The 19102-nt window shown below is 35.8% G+C and overlaps 1 protein-coding gene across 1 annotated transcript in view; it reads left to right on the top strand.

Annotated features, from left to right (window-relative positions):
* MLLT10 (MLLT10 histone lysine methyltransferase DOT1L cofactor) overlaps window positions 1–19102 on the top strand; it is a gene marked incomplete at both ends in the record, with an annotated part of 193663 nt that overhangs the window by 162711 nt on the left and 11850 nt on the right. Inside the window, 4 exons of the mRNA XM_084254011.1 lie at window positions 1878–2056; window positions 12838–12955; window positions 14256–14328; window positions 18010–18164. Of these exons, the coding sequence (XP_084110137.1) occupies window positions 1878–2056; window positions 12838–12955; window positions 14256–14328; window positions 18010–18164 (525 nt within the window). The remainder of the gene's footprint in view (window positions 1–1877; window positions 2057–12837; window positions 12956–14255; window positions 14329–18009; window positions 18165–19102) is intronic.

The following is a 19102-nucleotide window of genomic DNA, read 5'->3' as shown; positions in this document are numbered from 1 at the left end:
AAAGGAGGAATTCTGGTTGGTGAACACTAACATTTTTGTCACTGGACAGGTATACTTTTGTCTTGTATTAGTAATTTTGTATATTGCATTGGGCACAGTAATAAAAGCTTAAGTCTAAACAACATTTTCTTGGTTGTGCTCACACTACATCATTCTTCTTCAGCTTACCATCTCTTTCCATGTTTCCACATCCAATGGGTATTAATCAGTGTCCTATGTCTTATTAAAACCTTTTAGCATCACTTTGGTACAGTTACTGCTCCCTCTTTCTTCAGACTCTCCTCATTATCAGTGACATTGTACTCATGGTTTTATTCTAAACTCGCTGATCTCAGTTTTCTTGACAATTTCCTATATATTACCAACTATCCTTGAAATGTTATGTGGTCTTTAGGACTTAATCCTAGGCTGACTTTTTTCTCTTTGCAAACAAAATTCCCTACTGTTCCTTCTCCATTTTACATCTCCTCAGTAAATGGCACTTCTAATCACTAGCTATAAACCTGGGAATCATTCATATATGTGTCTTTACTTTATCAAACAAAGCTTATTATCAAATGTAGATGATTCTAACTTCAGTGCACTTCAGATCAGTCTTTCTATTTAATACCACTGCCACTTTAGTTCAGAGAGAGATAATTTTTCATCTAGGTTGTGGAATAGCCTCCTAAATGATCTTCCTATTTCTACTCTTCTTTCAATTTCACTACCTGGTAGTCTTAGGGATGACCTTTTTAAAAAAGTCATACTGTTTGCCTTTGGTGGCTTCCCTTTGAGCTTAGCATAACTTCTAAATATGTCTGCATTACAAGGACCCATGAAATCTCCTTCCCCAGCCTTATCTTCCACCACTCTCTCAACTATGCTAAAGCCATATCATCTTTTCTTTTTGTTAACCTTTTAAAACAAAACAAAACAAAAAAGCTTTTTTTCCTTGTCTTTTAAATAAATTTTTCTACTTTATTCTTTCTTTAACAAAGAATAAATATTCTACTTTATTCATTTAACACCTGGCTAGCTTTTTAGATCTCAACAATGATTATTTTCAGACAGGCCTTTCCTGCACTGATTTTTTTTCTGACTTGTGGTACCTTTTTCTCTTCTATCATAGTCCTTGTCACGATTTGTAATCATGTGTTTGTTGTAATGTTTGCCTCCTTAATTAAATTGCAAATTCCCTGAGAGCAAAGATCTTTGTCTGTCTTGTTCCTTACTTTATTTCCTGCTCCTAGCACAGTTGCCTATGTTCTAATAGATACTTAATAAATATTTGATGAATGAATGGATGCATGGATGGTTGAATGAACCAGTATTTCACTACACCTCTGTATCATTTGGCATTTTTGTTTCCACTCTGTCCTAAGCAAATGAGTTTCAGGGCATTTTCTTAGAGTTTATGATTTGCAAGATTGAGTTATATTTAATTCAATGATTGTCACCTTGATTTGGATTAAAACAGCATGTAACTTGTAAAATATAGAAGTAGAGTGAAGTTTACAGAACAGTCTCAGGGGTATTATTGATCTTGTGAAAAAAGATCTAGAGGTCTTAGTAAACTGTTCATGCTGTAACAGTCATACCTACTATTTAAAAACATTGTTTTGCACTTAAGGAGTACCTGAAGCACTTCCTAATGTGATTGCTGTCTAGAGGGAAGCCATTTTCAATACATGAAAAATGAATTAGGTTCTTTTATGAAAGTGTTTTATGAAAGGTTGATAATTATTAACTTTGTTACTAGTACTTTTTTTAAACCATCAACAGTAATATGTATCATTGGGGGAATCAGGAGGAAATGTGGGTATTCTAACTTATTATATCTGACAAATTTGACTGCTTCCTTATAAAATACTTAAATAAGATTTCTTTTCTTGCAGGTATTTATAACAGCAATGATGTAGCAGTATCATTTCCAAATGTTGTATCTGGCTCAGGATCTAGTACTCCTGTCTCCAGTTCTCATTTACCTCAACAGTCTTCTGGACATTTGCAACAAGTGGGAGGCCTCTCCCCATCAGCTGCATCATCTGCAACCCCTGCTGTTGCTACAACTCAGGTAGATTATTACAGTGCTAAGATACGTAAATGCGTTTGTCATTTTTATATATATATATTTTACATCATTCTTCATTTTTGTACAATGTGTGCTTTCTCCTTTCAGGTATAGTCACCGTAAAATCCCCACCACCAATTCACCTTTGTGCACCCTTGTGCTATACCCTCCCCATTTTTGATCCCTCTCCTTCCTCCTCCCCTGCACACTATCTCTGATTTATAGTTGCCTGTTAATTTTGGTTTTTTTGTTTGTCATTTTTGAAAGTGAGTTTGATTAGAAGATGGAGAGGTGAAATAGGGTTTTCTATAGGAATTTGTAAAATACCTCAATTTGTATTGCTATGTTAGTGGAAATAATGTGTATACACACACACATACATGTACACACATGTACTTCCCCAAAGATGATAATTTAAAATTCCTAAAGTATATAATTTTTATTTATTTGGGATCTTTTATATTTTTATTTTGTACAAAGCTCTAGTAGCAAATCTCTCAGCATTTTGAGAAAATCAGTAACAAAAGTCCAATTATAAGCAACTTTGTTAAGTAGTTGTAAGTTACTGTGAACTTATGCTGTATATGTTTTTTATTTCTATTGTATAGGCCTTTAGAACGAATATCTATGTGAGTTTGTACATATGTACTATATATGACTGTTTTCTGTAAACTAGTATATTAAAACACAGTGTTGGGTTTTTTTTAAGTATATAATGGTGCAATGCAAACAATCATTATAATTTTGTCAAGTAATAGAATAAACAACAGGTAGTTCAGTACAGAAAATCAGTGGTATAATTTGTTGTATCATGTTTAAAAATGAAAGTTAGCTATTTGAACCTCTCAACTTGAATATAAAGGGAATTTGAGAAGTTTGGGGAAAGTTTTTCTTTAGCCTTAGTGAGGTAGCAGTACTAGCAGGAGTTTGGGGTTAGACAGGTGAAAGGATAGATAAGAGCATGGAACTTAAGAATATATTTTGTCTCTTAATTAAATGTAACTATATGCTGTTGGTAGCTTTATATCCTTGGACAGAGTTTTAACTGAACATTTTCTTTTTTTTTTTTTAAATAATAAATTTTATTTTTATATTCCCCATACAATTGCAACCCCCCCATTCTGACCCCAGTCCCTCCCCTCCCACCCCCCACCCCCCAAAAAGTGTCTCTGGTTCATAGTTTTTTGTTGATTTTGATTTTCACTTTCTTATAGTTATTCATTTTCCTGGTCCCTTATTTAAGTTTTCTAGATTCCTGCTATGAGTGAGACCATTCGGTATTTTTCTTTTTCTTTTTGGCTTATTTCGCTGAGCATGATCCCTTCCAGCACCATCCATGTTGCTACAAATTGCATGTGTTTATCTTTTTTGAATGCTGAGTAATATTCCATGGTATATATGTACCACATCTTCTTGATCCAGTCATCTATTTTTGGGCATTTGGGCTGTTTCCAAAGCTTAGCTATTGTAAACAGTGCTGCTATAAACATAGGGGTGCAGGTGTTCTTTGGAATTGATGTTTCTGTGTCCTTTGGGTAAATCCCTAGGAGTGGAATTGCTGGATCATATGGAAGCTCTATGTGTAGTAGGTCCTCAACTGAACATTTTCAACGTACATTTTCCTTTTCTTTTTTTAAAGAAAGTCTGTTTTACTCTCTGGTTAATTCCAGGCTGAATTAAGCAAAAATCTCATTTCTTCTCATTCATTATGTTTGTGGCTTTGGAGGTTGACATTAGGGAGGTGGATGGGGAAGTGGTGGTGAAGAGAAACTTATATAGCTCGAAGGAAAATTCCACTCAACATATGACTCAACTGAAGAACAAAGAAATCATAGTTTCATGTTATCCAGGATTCACTCCAATTAAAATCCTTAACTGTTTATCATCTTTATATGTCAGTGAGGTGGGTCTCTTATAAATATGATCATCCAGTTAGACTCAAATGCTACATGCTGAGACAGCTGCATCTATGTTTCTGTCTAGCAATAAATGCTTTCTGTCTTTAAGCTGAAACTTACTTATTCTGACCTCTCTGGTGCCCCCGTAGCAACCATCAGTCTCCAGGCAACTGAGGCACAGTGACCGCCTCATTGTATTAAGTACTGAACTACTTCACTATAGCTGCCTGAGACATTGGTATTGAATATGCAAAATGTAAATCTTCTAAATGTTGTACAAGGGAAAGATTACCCAGACACTTAGAATAGACTATTTAGATAGGAATCTTAATATGATGTGCTTGATATTTTCTTTTCAGAATAACAAGTTTGTTTCTGTTTAACTTTCACATAAAATTGTGCTTGTTTTCTAATCATGTAATTCATTGTGTTTAGATAATTATAAGGATATATAAGTAAGCCCTTTTTATTTAGGGTTTCTTTTATAGGTAGTTGATTTAAAATGAACAGCACTAAAAGTGGGTAAATTAAAATAATAATTATTAAAAAATTTAGTTATAGAAGTTTGTTATAATTATTAGGGAAATCATCACACCAACAAGCAAATACTTTAAAAAATATAAATCAGAGAATAGCAAGTTTAAATTTGAATAATATTTTTGCTTGCTCTTCACACCCTACCCCATCCCCCCAATAACAATAGCAAACTTAAAGTTGTTTTTAGTGTGACTGGCTTAGTGCCAACAAGCTAAAAGTCCAGAGGTCGTTTTTGATCTTTCTGGTCTTCATTTTAAATAAGATAAACAGTCTTCTTCTTCTTCTTTTTTTTTTTTTTAAGTATTTATTTATTTATTTACACAAGCACTGGGTACAGTCAGAAGCATGGGAAGAGGGCGAGAGAATTCATCAGAGCCAGAGCTGGGAACAGAACAGGCAGATGGACGAAGTACACTGCTGAGGGGAGCAGAGGGCAGCAGGAGAGGTCTGCGCGCCATGTGGGACACTCGCCGGTGGCCGAGGATCAAACTGCCCTGCAGAAGCTGCGGGCAGCTTTGCAGACCAGTGCTCAACCGCTGCACCACCAGGGGAGGCCCTAGACAGTCTTCTTGTTTGGCTTATTTGCTGTCTTAAGAATTTTCCTCTGCAAAATGGTCAGGGTAGTAAGATCACAGAACTAATAGAAATTAAAAACTGAGCTAATAGCTTACTTTTGTCTTAAAAGGGTAGAAAAATAGACATTTATAAAATTGTAGGGAGGAAAAAGTCTGGCACATAGCAGCCCTAATTTGAAAAATTCTTTCAAAAAATGTTTCATAACCCACTTTTCTGTTGAGTTAAATTTTTGTTTTATATACTGTTTTTGAAGTAATTGTTTTTCATCAATATTAGCAAAATACAGACAATTATAGTTCTTAATATTACTGGAAGATAGAACCCACTGTACATGTGACTTTTTCTTTTGTTAATGGTGTGACTTGTGTCGTGAATATAGGTATAAGTTAGTTTCTGTGTTGTGCCATTAATTTTTCATTTTGTCTTTCAATTTCCACTTTCTTTACCAGTTCCACATTCATTCTGTTCTGTCTTTGGAAGAATTCAAGTGCATTTTGTTTGAAGAATTACTCCTTTGATAGAAGGATTTAATACTGAATGTAATGAAAAAGGAGTGCGTTTTAATACATTTTGCATTCTGAGTTTTGCTTTGGATGTAGTCTTCGAGTAGATAATCTTTTTTCCTTCTTTACTTGGAGTTACTATTACAAAAATGATGTTTGTTTAAAATAATTTAAAGAAACTGACATTTAGTTAATGCAAACATTTAAGTGCTTTAAAAGTGGTAATTTGTGACTAATGTTTTACAGATTTCTGTGAGACTTAGTCAACTTTGAATGTTTTGTTTTTCAATATCATAACATTTTATGTGTGTATTGTGGAGTTGTCATAGATGTAGTTTTTGATGTCCTTTCTGATGATGTTAGGTATGACACTTTCATTATGTTTGAGAAAAGTTTCCCAGGCAGATTCGCCTGACCTCAGGAAATCTTTGACTTGGTTTATCAGAGTAAAAGTTTCATCTGTTTGAAATAATTTCATAATGAAGTGCACCTTTTTGGAACTTAACATTTGGAGTAAAATAAGTTTTTATAAGTTATTTGTAACATTTCTTGCTATTAGATGATGAAAAGGTAACTACTCAGAATCTCATTTTCTTTCAAGTGGAGGGACTAAGCTAAGTTTGGAATTAAGGCAGTCTGAGTCCTGAGCCTGCTCTGGTTTACTAATCATTACCATAAAATGAACTCCTAAATTATGTGTCTCTACGTCAAGAGCTATCTCTGAAAAAACCTTGTGAGGAATTTTACTGTGTCTGTGTGACACAATGAAAAGTAATAGAATTTTCAGTCAGAAATCCTTGGTTCTAGGAGGTTTGCTGTTCACTAGTATGACCTTGAGAAGGTCTTTCAAATTAGTGGGCAACAATTTTTTCACATACAAAATTGAATACTTTAAATATCTCCTCTGCCTGCTATACAAGTATGTTATGACATCCAAATGAGAATAAGTATTCTGCAGACCATAAAGTATTTTAGAATTAATGGTTGTTACACTGATGTTACAATTATTATAGGACATTATTTCAACTGTTACAGAAACCACCCAATTAACAGTGAGATCTGTACAGAAGCACTTCCTTTACTAAAAATAGTATTACAGTTTTCTGTTAAAACTCAAAATTCCATGTTAACATAGATACAAGAATTTAGCCACTTTAAGTTCAGCTGTTGAATAAGGTAGTTTCCAGTTTTTAAATTATTTCACAGCCCAGGGACATAATTCCTCCTTCTGTCTCCACCGCCCCCAAGATAGGTGATATATTGATTAGGTACTAACTAGCTAGGAAACCTCCTTAGAATTGCTTGGTTATTCTGTACAGTCCTGTTGTCCAGTCATTAGTGTTCAGTGATGGTTTAACTACAATTTAATCCCTCCCACTACTTTATAGAAACTCAATTGTAGGGCATTTCAGCATTAGCCTAAACAATGGTTTTGAATATGTTAAGCTCTTAACAATTAGAGAGCAAGTCTGGGGCATTGAATAATGTGGAATGATGCAATTGAACCTGACAGCTTTAACAGTCAGCCTACTCATGGGACCTGAAAGTTGTTCACACTTGGTTTCATCTCTCATCACATGCTGGGTATTAAAGCCTTACTGGTGGTAGGTTACACAGAGATGTGGTCTGTTATAAGAATATGTTTCATAGTGCAAAGTTTGAATTAAATCAGAGAACATATGAAACTTTACGTTGTTCTTTAGTTTTTCCTGGAAATTTTTCTAGTCAAAAAAAATTGTTTTTGTAAATTCCAAAATACATAAGTTGTCATTAAGTTACTTGAATTCTTACATTATATTTGCAGTATTTTTATGTTATTGAAGAATGTACAGATTAAAATATTGTACAAGAAATTATGCTATCATTTTTCTTAGAAATATGTTCTAATTTTTGTCATAGAGCCAGATTATGAGAATATAATTAGTGAATTATATTCTAATGAAGTTAATGGAGAAGATATAAGCCATAATAACTTGTGGGGGGAAAAATTTAAATAAGCTCAATTGGAGTGCTTACCATATGCTTAACATTCTTCTAAGCACTTTACATATATTAACTCATTTAGTTCTCACAATATTCTTATGAATGTAGGTACTATTATTATCTCCATATTTTCAGATGAAAATTGAAGACAGGGTTTAGTACCTTGCCTAAGGTAAGACAGCTTGGTCTGTGGTAGATACAGTGATGTCCAGGGTTTTCCCCTCTAATATACATATTAGGGCAAAATGTGTATACACACACACACACACATATACATATGAAGTAGGAATTTAAAAAATAAGGCCCAATTCAGTGAGTCTGACAAGAGTTTGGAAGAATATTTTTGTATTGTGTCAGGGTTGAAAAGCTTGAAGAAACTACTATGTTTTAGAGTTTGAGTCATTTGACTTTTTTTTTTTTTTTTTTTGTGGGACCCTCGCCAGGGGCCAGGGAACGAACTGCGTTGCAGAGGCTGCGGGCAGCCTCGCAGCCCAGCGCTCAACTGCTGCGCCACCAGGGTAGGCCCTGAGTCATTTGACTTTTAATATCTATTGACAGGTTAACAGCATTTAAAAAAATGCTTGCTATAACATCTTCCTTTGTAACTGAAGTATAAAGTTTCATATTCATCTCTAGATGATGTATTGCTATACTTCCAATGTGAAAATTTTATATTATAGGTGCTACTCTGTCAAACCTAAGGTTTTTTTTTTTTAATTCTTTATTATTCTGCCTTCATCAGCATTAGGGAGGGAAGAAAATTATGAAAACTATACCACTTTTAATTCTGATACTCAGTAGACTTAACATGACCCCACGCTTCACCCCCCCACCCCACTCCCTTAACTAACTTCTTTAGAATGAGCTGAGAGCCTAGGAATTAGGTATGGTTACTTTATAACTAGAGCTCATTTAAAGCTTTTCTGTGGTCATCAGCAGACACATGAAATATAAAGAGACGAACTACTCTTGTTACAGGGCAGGGAGAGGGCCACCCCAGACCCCGCAAACCTGCCTGCTCTAAATAGGTTCTGCCATCTGTCACATCAACACAAAATATGTGAGACTTTATTGAAAAGGAACTTTAATACAAGTAGTAAACAATACAGGAAAGGCAAAGAATATAGTTTCTAAATCAAGCACCCAACGTTACCCATACTCTCGTAGGTAAAATTCCACCGAAGCAGGATTGGCCCAGAGCAAGGCCACAAAGCCTGACACAAGTCTAAAGCAACTTCCAGTGGGGACCCATAGAGAAGGGTCAGAAACAACCAGACAAATCTGGAAGGAAAAGAGCAAAATCAAAACCAAGATAAAAGCTGCCATTGTTAACCTCCCCACGGGTCTCTCACCCACATCTGTTTCAGGACCAAAAAGCAAGTGCTGTTTCTTCACATGTCTCTTTGCTCCACGTGCTTCCTCCAGGTCTCCTTCTGGCTCTCCATCCTGCTTCCTTCCTTCCTTTGTCCTTTCTCCAGCTTTTCTTTTCCTCTCTTTAGCTCCACCCTCCTTTGGGTGGGGCAGGGAACCTGGAACTTCCCCTTTTCATGGGGACCACCCTGTTATACTCTTAATGTGGGAAATTGCAAGCCAAAATATAATTTTAATCTTAATATTTAAATGTGGTATATCAGTCTGCTTAGGAAACAATATTTCTTTGATTTAAGTTGGGATACTACCTTGGTAGAAACTTTCGTATCTTAGAAAGAGAAATCTGGAAGATGTTAGGATGTTTAACACAATAAATTAAATTTGCTAAGGGCATTCTTTGACTTGGGCACACAAAGCATATTGTTTCAAAGAGACTTAGGTTTACCTTAACAATTACTCAGATGTATTATCATGGATACACATGCGGTAGATATCAGGGAATCTTCACTCAGCCTCCCCTCGTGTTAACAAGTCGTTGGATATCTGTGCACAACAGCCGCTCTCTTTCCAAGAGCAAGAGAACATGTAAGTGTCATTGGGTTAGATATTTACCTCTCCCCAAAATGCCAGTCTTTTTGTTAGGTCTTCTGAAGCAGTTTTAAGGTGCTTTAGTAATTTGCTTTCAATCTATCTCTAACCTTGTTCTAGGTTTCTTTTCTATAAAAGCTTTCAATGCCGGGCCTCCCCTGGTGGCACAGTGGTTGAGCGCTGGGCTGCGAAGCTGCCCACAGTCTCTGCAGCACCGGTTCGTTCCCCCGGCCTCAGGCTAGTGTCCCACAAAAAAAAAAAAAAAAAAAAGCTTTCAGTGCCCTTTATACTTTATACTTCAACAGAACAGACAGATTGGCTGAAATACACTGCTGAGGGGAGGAGCGGGTGAGACAGGAGAGGTCTGCTGCGCCATGTGGGTTGCTCCCTGGCCGGCCAGGGTAGAACTCATGCTGCAGTGGCTTCATAGGTTGCGTCTTAACCCCTTGCGCCACCAGGGAGGCCCCAATGCAGTGATTTTTTTTTAATATTTATTTATGTGTACAAGAACTGGCGTACAGGCCAGAGGTGTGTGTGTGGGGGGGTGAGAGCATTCACCAGAGACAGAGTGGGGAACAGAACAGGCAGATGGACCAATGTACACTGCTAAGGGGAGCAGTGGGGCAAGTCAGGAGAGGTCTGCTGTGCCATGTGGGTAGCCCCCTTACTGGGGATTAAACTTGTGCTGCAGTGGCTGCAGATTGCTTCATAGGTTGTGTCTTAACCTTGTGCCACCAGGGAGGCCCAAGGCAGTAATTTTTTTAAAGCAGACAACTACCAGATAATTTTTATCCTTTCAGAAAATTGGGAAATTAGTCTTTCAGGTTAAGACTATATTCCATTTTAGTCTATTACTATTAATTTTATTTTTTGCCTGCCATCTTTATAAAGTATATACTTTCTGGCTTTGGAATTGCGCTAAAAAAAGATTTATCCTCTCCCTAATGATAGTCTTTATGCAAGTAAATTATTATCCTGTATTACTTTGTATTTCATCTTTTAGTATACTGGCCCAAAATGTATGATAAGGAAAGTAAGATAATGTGGAGGCCACAGAAGCTAAAAGTACACACACACACACACACACACACACACGCACGCACGCACGCACGCGCGCCTGTGAGGCTGCCCGCAGCCTCTGCAGCGCCGGTTCGTTCCCTGGCTGCCGGCGAGGGTCCACTTTATATATATATATATATATATATATATATATATATATATATATATATATATATATATATATATATATATATATATATATATATAAAAGCCTTGATAGAAGAGACCTTTCCAGGAAAATGTGTGTATATCTTAATAAAGTCTTTTAATTCTTATCAAAATACTAAGGCAGCTCTTAAAAACTGTCAGTTGAAACTAAAAAAAAGGAGACTGGTTGGGATAATAGTTACAATTCAGCCAATCAATGAATGCATGAAAAAGGACAGTCATAACACTAAGAATGTTTACTTACTTTGTGTTCTTTCAGTGCCACCCCTCCAACAATCTGTAACATACTCTTGCTCATATTTTTCTTGCTCTGTTACTGTCAGCTCTTACTTTTTGCTGCCAACAAAAAGTCTCAACATTACTTTTTCTTCTTTCTAATTATTTTTCCACTTCTAATCAGTTATATACTTAGTTGATCCTTTTAGAATTATGTCTAGAATAAGTAAATAAAGTGTTCAGGGTATTTATAAGTATAGGTACCAAGATTTAGCACATGGAACTTATAACATCTGGTTTTTCTGTATGTCCGGATTTTTTTTTTCTTTATGGGTAGCCAAGATTCCCAAGTAGTTGAGAGGTAAAACAATATTACTGTATTTCTGTTACTAATTGTATATTTTATGTTTGCTATACCTATCTTTAATAAGAGGGAAAATGAAACCCAGATATTGACAGATTGAATTTAGGCATTATAGTCTGAACTATGAAGTAAATACAGCTTGAAACACTGGAAATCAAGGACAGGATTCTGCATTACAAAGACGATTTCTGTGAATTATAAGGTTGAATTTTCATATTTCGTAAATTGGCTAAAGGTCAGATATAATGCAGGATATGAGTCTTTCCAGAAACAGTTTATTCTCTGTAATATTTTGCTAGTTGTAACTACTGTGTCATTTTGGTCTCTTATGTGCAGTCACACATGTCATAATGTCCCACATCTTTGGTACTGCTGTTATTCAGCTTCTTTATATTAGAAAGCTATACTTCTTTGAAATTATTTTCTAGAATTTTGTTCTGAAATAAATGCATAAGGATTTCTTTTTATTAAAGCTTAAGTTTGATTTCATTCACCAAAAAATGTCTACTTTAGAATTTGTGGTTTTGTTAAATCTGAAAAGTATTTCAGGTTAGTAACAGTCTTCTGTGAGTAACAGCCTTTTGTGTACAAGAGATTTGGTTCCAAAATGCCACATTTTAAGGTTATAATATTCTTGGAAAGTGGGAAAGTATTCACATCAAAGAAGGATTTTTATTACATTGGATTATGCAAGACTTTGGATGGACTCCTTAACTTCATCTGTTCAAGAGTTCATTTCTGCTTGTTTGGCACAAGTCCCAGTAGAGGCCTTCAGAATTGTGGTTAGCAACATGAATGAATTACAAACTTTGGACCAGTTCTTCAGTTAGTACAACTGGCATCCTGCCAAAAAGACAGTGCCTTATATGGGGTCAGGGCAAAGCCGTGATTTGTTGAGCTCTGCATTGTATAGAAAACATACTTGTGATGCCTGTTTGCTTTCTTTTAAAATAAAAACAAAACAAAATAGAAAAAGCAGGCTAGCAGGCTTCCAAGTCTATCAAAATAGAAAATAACAAAAATAGTATGCAGGAATTACTAATCACAGAGTAAAGCTAGTCATCAAAATACGGCTCTGTATACTTAAAATACTAGAAGTTGAACCCTTTGACCTCCCTAGCCAACCTGTGATGTAAGAGACTGATGCATTTGTTAGACATTTGTTGTCTACCTGTCCATATTATGTAAGTGGTCTAGTAAGATTAAATAATTAGTCATATGTTCACATGGTTACTGTGATGCTAGATTTTGGCATTGACTAAATAAATGCTTGAAATTAAAGCAGAAATAGTTGACTCTTGACTATGCCAGTCTCCCTTTTTAAAGAAAAGCTGGAGTTGTATAACTTCAAAAACTAAATGTTGGAATAGTGAAGTAAGAATGAAATTTGTTCTTCAGAAAGTCAGCAAATTTTACATATATTTTTAGGTTGGAGAAAATAGTTACTAGGCCTGTTAGGAAGAAAAATACAAACATATTTTCAAATATAACTCATTCATCTTTCTAATTCTTTTTATTTAGGCAAATACCCTATCTGGATCTTCTCTTAGTCAGGCACCATCTCATATTTATGGCAATAGATTAAATCCAAATTCATCAATGGCAGCTCTTATAGCTCAGTCTGAAAACAATCAAACAGGTAAGTTTTTAGGAGTTTTTAAACTATCAAATTCTCTTTCTTTCCTCCACTGCTATATTTTCCCCGTTGACTCATTTTATTTGAAATGTCTAGAGGTGTGATTAATATAGGACTTTATTTTTTTAACCAGAGGATCATAGTTGGAAGTAAATAGTATGCTGTGCTACAAAACAGTGATGTGCTTTTTTTTTTTTTTTTTTTTTTTTTACTGTCTGAAATGTAAATGTTTAAGCAAAGCCATCAGCAGGCAGGAATGCAACAATGTCTCCTGTGACTTTTGTGATTGATGTGTTCAGTTCTCAGTTCTATGCAGTAACATAACACTTGGCTTTTCTGTGAATAGCCTAAACCTTTATTTGCATAATTCATGAAATTGCATTACACAAACTTGGTTTTTAAAAATCCTGTTAGAGAATTTCTACAGTGTTTAGTAATCCTGTGAATTTTCACCAGTTGACATTTTGTAGCATTTGCCTCTTCTACTGTTTTAATGAGCCACTGGATTTGCTTGTTTCATTCCATCCTTAAGGATTTGTTGACATGTCCAAGTAGTCATGCCTGTTTGGGGGAAGGGAATGGGTTTAACAGTTCACCAAGAATGGATCAGTCATGTCTTTACCCTTTTAGGGTCAAAGGTTACATGACTCAGAAAAAGCGGCGAACAACCTTGAAAGAGGCCAGATAGAGTAATTTATCAGGAAATAACTGTAGGGGAAATACTAGTTACTTTTCCGGCAGAGCTATTTGAAATATTTCTAAGAGTTTAATTTTTTTTAAATACAGAATTCTGTATTCCTACTTGTTTTTGTCAGTTTGGATATTTGTGTTGTGTAAATATTCTTGGTCAGAGGATCCATGTAGTGTATATAATTTTACTCTTGGCATATGATTCTATGTAATATATTATGTACGTTATGACTTGTCTTGGGATGCAAAGTGTTAAAAAATACAAAGCATAAGGATTTGCTGTGATAAGCATACAGATTAGCTGTCCACAGCTGTGATTCATTACTTTAACCGTAGAAATTAAAAGTGGCTGAGGGGAGGGTACTGCAAATGCAAACCACGCTTCTGTGCTGTAAAATTGAAAGGAATGAAAGAACAGAACATAATCCATGGCCTTCTACACCCACAAAAACGTGTAGGGACAACGCCTTACATGCCACAGTTCAGCAGTTCTAAACTAGCAACTGCAGAGATAGTGGTAAAGGTTTATGTATGTTTTAGGAAAAATCAGGGCAAGAGCTTAAGGCTTTTTATCTAGTGAGAGTTTATCAGCTATGAAATATTTACACTACAGATCAAGATCTTGGAGACAATAGCCGCAGCCTTGTTGGTCGAGGAAGCTCACCCCGAGGAAGTCTTTCACCAAGGTAAGTATTATTTACACTGTAAAGTATAGGCAAAGGAAACATTCTGAGATTTGGAAACTTCTTTATCTCATATCATCAGAGTGTACTTTCTAAGACTATGAAAGAGAGCATTCTGGTGATAAGCATATCCAGACAGTCAAGCAGAATGATTCTAAATTAATTTGAATATTAATAAAAACACATGCATTTCTAAACTTTTTAAGATACTCCTTTTCTCAGATTTCCAGTCAATTTTCGTGTTTGCTTACCATTTATATATTTACTTGATAGTGCTATTAATGTAATATTTTAGGTAATTATATTTGATCAACTATAGTCTTTAAATCTCTTAAATTTATGAAATAAGTCTTTCAACTTTGGTTTCAGTTTTAGTTACCATGTGGGTGATGCACTTAACCCTTTAGTATCTAGGTACTAATTAAGTAAATGAAATTCTTATGGCACATCTCTAAAATTTCTCTAGTTTTTAAAATTATTTGAGTCAAAGTATAGTAGATGCATTACATTCTTTTGTGAAATTGGATATTATGTGAAAAAATATGGGTCCATTATTTACTATATAATGTAGGTGAGGTTATGGAATGGTATTTTCCTGTTAGCTGGACACTCTTAACTCAGTTATGCTGAAAAAAATTAATTTTCCTTGAGCACAAGTCTTCTTTTCTCACTTGGAGGGATGTTAATAGAAAATATCATCACAGTTTATGAAACACATTGGAACTTTACACTATGGCTGGCTGTCTTTTCATTAATTTTATTCCACTATCAACTTCTATACTTTCTTCCAGGCAGGAGAAAAATAAGCCCATTCAACTATGGGAAGTTAAAATTTTTCCCACTGTGGTAATTAAAAGTTTTTAAAAATTTAAATTTTTTTTTATGTAATAACTACCTTGAAATCAGTGTTGCTGATTTGGGGAATGTCTTTTAAGGAACATCTTTTTCATAAGTGAGAGTAGTTCAAACTCCTCTAATTTCAGTATTTTCTGGTAGTACATACAGTAGTGCCTTTTTTTTTTTTAAGATTTATTTTTATTTATACGAGCACTGGGTACAGTCAGAAGCGCGGGAGGGTGAGAGAATTCACCAGAGCCAGAGTGGGGAGCAGAGCAGGCAGACTGAAGTACACTGCTGAGGGGAGCAGCGGGCGGCAGGAGAGGTCTGCGCGCCATGCGGGACCCTCCTCCGGTGGCCAGGGAGCAGCCGGGGATCGAACCGGCACTGCAGAGGCTGCGGGCAGCCTCGCAACCCAGTGCTCAACTGCTGCGCCACCGGGGAGGCCCCCAGTAGTGCCTTTTTCCTGTATAATTCCTGCATGAGCTAAAAGTAGTATTGTTTTTCCTAATTAAACTCTGAAGAAAATTAAATACTCTTTCTTTTGAGACTAAGAGTCTGAAGTATATAGTGATAACATCATCTGACTGATCTATAATTTCACACTATGATTACCTCTTCCCTCCCCCCCAAAAAAAGTTAATGGATTTTTTTCCCTCATGTTTAGTGGAGGAAGCATTTCTGTGTTTCCCTTTTAAACTTAAACCATCATATTAGCTACCCAGAAACTATTCAAGATCCCTAAGTGCTACTTTGTCTAGTATATTTCATTGTTTTTCACTAACTAATGGAATGTAACAATAAATGGCAGTAAGTTATGTTACACTTACAAAATTAGTCTGAAATGTAATAATCTAACCTATCCTCTTATAATATACTATTTGGAGAGGGGGTACTCAACTGTATGTAGCACATGATGTTTACATACGGGCTAAAAATCCTCATTTGTTTAGCTTCTTATTTAAAGAGATTTTTACAGAGAAGAGTAAGGCAGTGGCAAAATACTAGCGGGTTGTTAAAAGACATGAGCTGTAGTCCCAGCTCTGTCATTTACCAGCAGTGTGTCTTTAGACAAGTCACTAAAACCCCATCTTGTTTCCTCATATAGAAATGGAGCCAATAGGGCCTCCCCGGTGGCGCAGTGGTTGAGCGCTGGGCTGCGAAGCTGCCCACAGCCTCTGCAGCGCCGGTTCGATCTCCTGCTGCCAGCAAGGGTCCCACATGGTGCGCAGACCTCTCCCACTGCCCACTGCTCCCCTCAGCAGTGTACTTCGGTCCTTCTGCCTATTCTGTTCCCAGCTCTGGCTCTGGTGAATTCTCTCACCCTCCCGCGCTTCTGACTATACCCAGTGCTTGTATAAATAAATAAATAAATAAATCTTTAAAAAAAAAAAGAAAGAAAAAAAAATGGAGCCAATAGGCAGGTTTTGACTTCTTACTAGGTTGTGGAGGATAATTATAGAAACACTTTGGAACTCTAAAGATCTTTTCTGATGTATTATGTTGGTTTGGATGCTGGTTATCACAATTGACTACATTTACTAATTGAAAACAAAAAGTATATGAACGAATATTGTGTTTTTTCATCTTTTTTTTTTTTTTTTAAAGATTTAGTTTGTTTGTTCATACAAGAGCTGGGGTGTATGCCAGAGGTATAGAGGGGGCTTGAGAGGATTCACCAGAGACAGAGTGGGGAGCAGAACAGGCAGATATACTGAAATACACTGCTGAGGGGAGCAGTGGGTGAGACAGGAGAGGTCTGCTGCGCCCTGTGGGTTAGTTCCCTGGCCGGGGATCGAACTCATGCTGCAGTTTCTGGCTGGTGATAGCTTCACAGTGCTAAGACTTAACCCCTTGCGCCACCAGGGAGGCCCCTGTTTGTTCATCTTAATGTAAGTAAGATTTGGCTTGAAAGTTGATTAAAGATTTATTTACTGTCTTTTTTTTAAAAAGATTTATTTATTTATGGGATGTAGGCCAGAGGTGGGGGGGGGGTTTGGGGGGTTGAGAGGATTCACCATACAGAGTGGGAAGCAGAATATAGGTAGATGTACTGAAATACACTGCTGAGGGGAGCAGTGGGCACAAGACAGGAGAGGTCTGCTGCGCCATGTGGGTCAGTTCCCTGGCCTGGGATTAAACTCGTGTTGTAGTAGCTAGTGATAGCTTGATAGCGCTGTGTCTTTAATGCCTTTGCCACCAGGGAGGCCTTAAATCTTGTTCTTGTATGACAGATCTAAGACATTTTAGAAATATTTGTGTAAAGGGCTAAATAAAAATTGGTTTGGTCTTGATCCTTTTCCTTAGTGCTAAAAACACTACAAAATACGTATTTTTTAAATTTATTAGAAAAGGCTCCTTTAAAATTGTGGAAAATTTTGTTTTATTGATATTTGAGATTTTGCTAACTGCAAATTAAAATGCCTTCTACGTTAACATGACTGTGCAGTGTTATTCTGATACATTTTACATTAAACTAGAATGGTAGAACTCTCCTGGCTAATTATTTTAAAGTCTTTGTAATCCTGTTTCCCTTACCCTTCTGTCTTATAAAGCTGTATCAAGTTCTTTTATATTCTAGTTCAAAGATTATTGGTTGTATGTTTTTATTTTTTGGTGGTTAATTATCAAGTATGGGCATTTATTTCCTTGGTTTTACTGTTTGGGGAGGAAAAATGACAATTACTAAAATTTAGGGTGGATTATGGTTTTATCCTTCTTTCAAAATACGCAGCCTGGTGTATGAAATCTTATGCAGGGGAAGGGTCAACATGAGGTGAAGATCTTTGCACACATTCCCCAAAGGGTTCTCCTTCTGTTTAACCTGAGAATTAATATCTTCAACAGATCCCCTGTAAGCAGCTTACAGATTCGCTATGATCAACCAGGCAACAACAGTTTGGAAAATCTGCCTCCAGTAGCAGCCAGCATAGAACAGCTTTTAGAGAGACAGTGGAGTGAAGGACAGCAATTTTTATTAGAACAGGGTACTCCTAGTGACAGTAAGTATTTTTTTCCTATCTTTAAAGAAGGACGGGTGGGTGGACGGACAGACGAATAGCCGGACAGATGCAAAAATCACTTCATCAGGAATAGCAGTGAAATTATGGGCCATGTTTAATTTCACGAGAAAGTATAATATAATGGTTTAACAGAACAAATTCTGTGGTTTTACTGCTTGTACTTGGATCCTGTCTTTACCTTTTTAAACAAATTTCTTAATACTGATTTGCTTTGCTTAACACTGAATGCTTCTTCCATGCATGGAATTGGGAATGTGATTGTACTTGTATCATAGTGTTGTTTTGAGAATTAAATGACATAAAAGATGTAAAGAATATTGTCTGACTCATAGAAAGCATTTCTCTGTTTGCTGACTTTGTTTATCCTATTTTGATCTTAAAATTTTTAAAGTTTTACTAAAATACACAAGTTATGTCTTCTCATAACTTAATTATTTGAAGAAAACTTGCTCACTTGGATTAAATTATTATTAAAATTAATGTGACCAAATGTATTCTTCATTTTATAATTCGTATGAAAAAGAATAAATACTAAATTATGTATAATTTGGTATATGTTATTTACTTAATAAATACAACATGCACACATACATATTTAGTATCACTATTTTAAGAGTTAGGGAGTGCCAAAAGGGAAACACGCCAAAACATCAAAGTTACTACAGGGGGTAATTACCTGGAGAAGTGGCCTAGTATTAAGAATATATATGTTTTGGGGAGAAAAATGGGTGTTGTTGGTTTTTTTAAAAATCATTTTAGAGTATAAATTTTTTACTGCTTTATTAAAACAAGACAAAAACATTTTGCTTATTGTTAGTAAACAAGAGTCATAAATTGGTATTTTTATGAATGGTGCTCTGACAAAAAAGCTAATTGTGAGGAAATCATGCTGGGATAATCCTTTAAACATGATAGCT

Source organism: Talpa europaea (assembly GCF_964194135.1).
Source record: "Talpa europaea genome assembly, chromosome: 14".
NCBI classification, from domain to species: Eukaryota; Metazoa; Chordata; class Mammalia; order Eulipotyphla; family Talpidae; genus Talpa; species Talpa europaea.
This window is presented reverse-complemented; position numbering and strand designations above follow the sequence as displayed.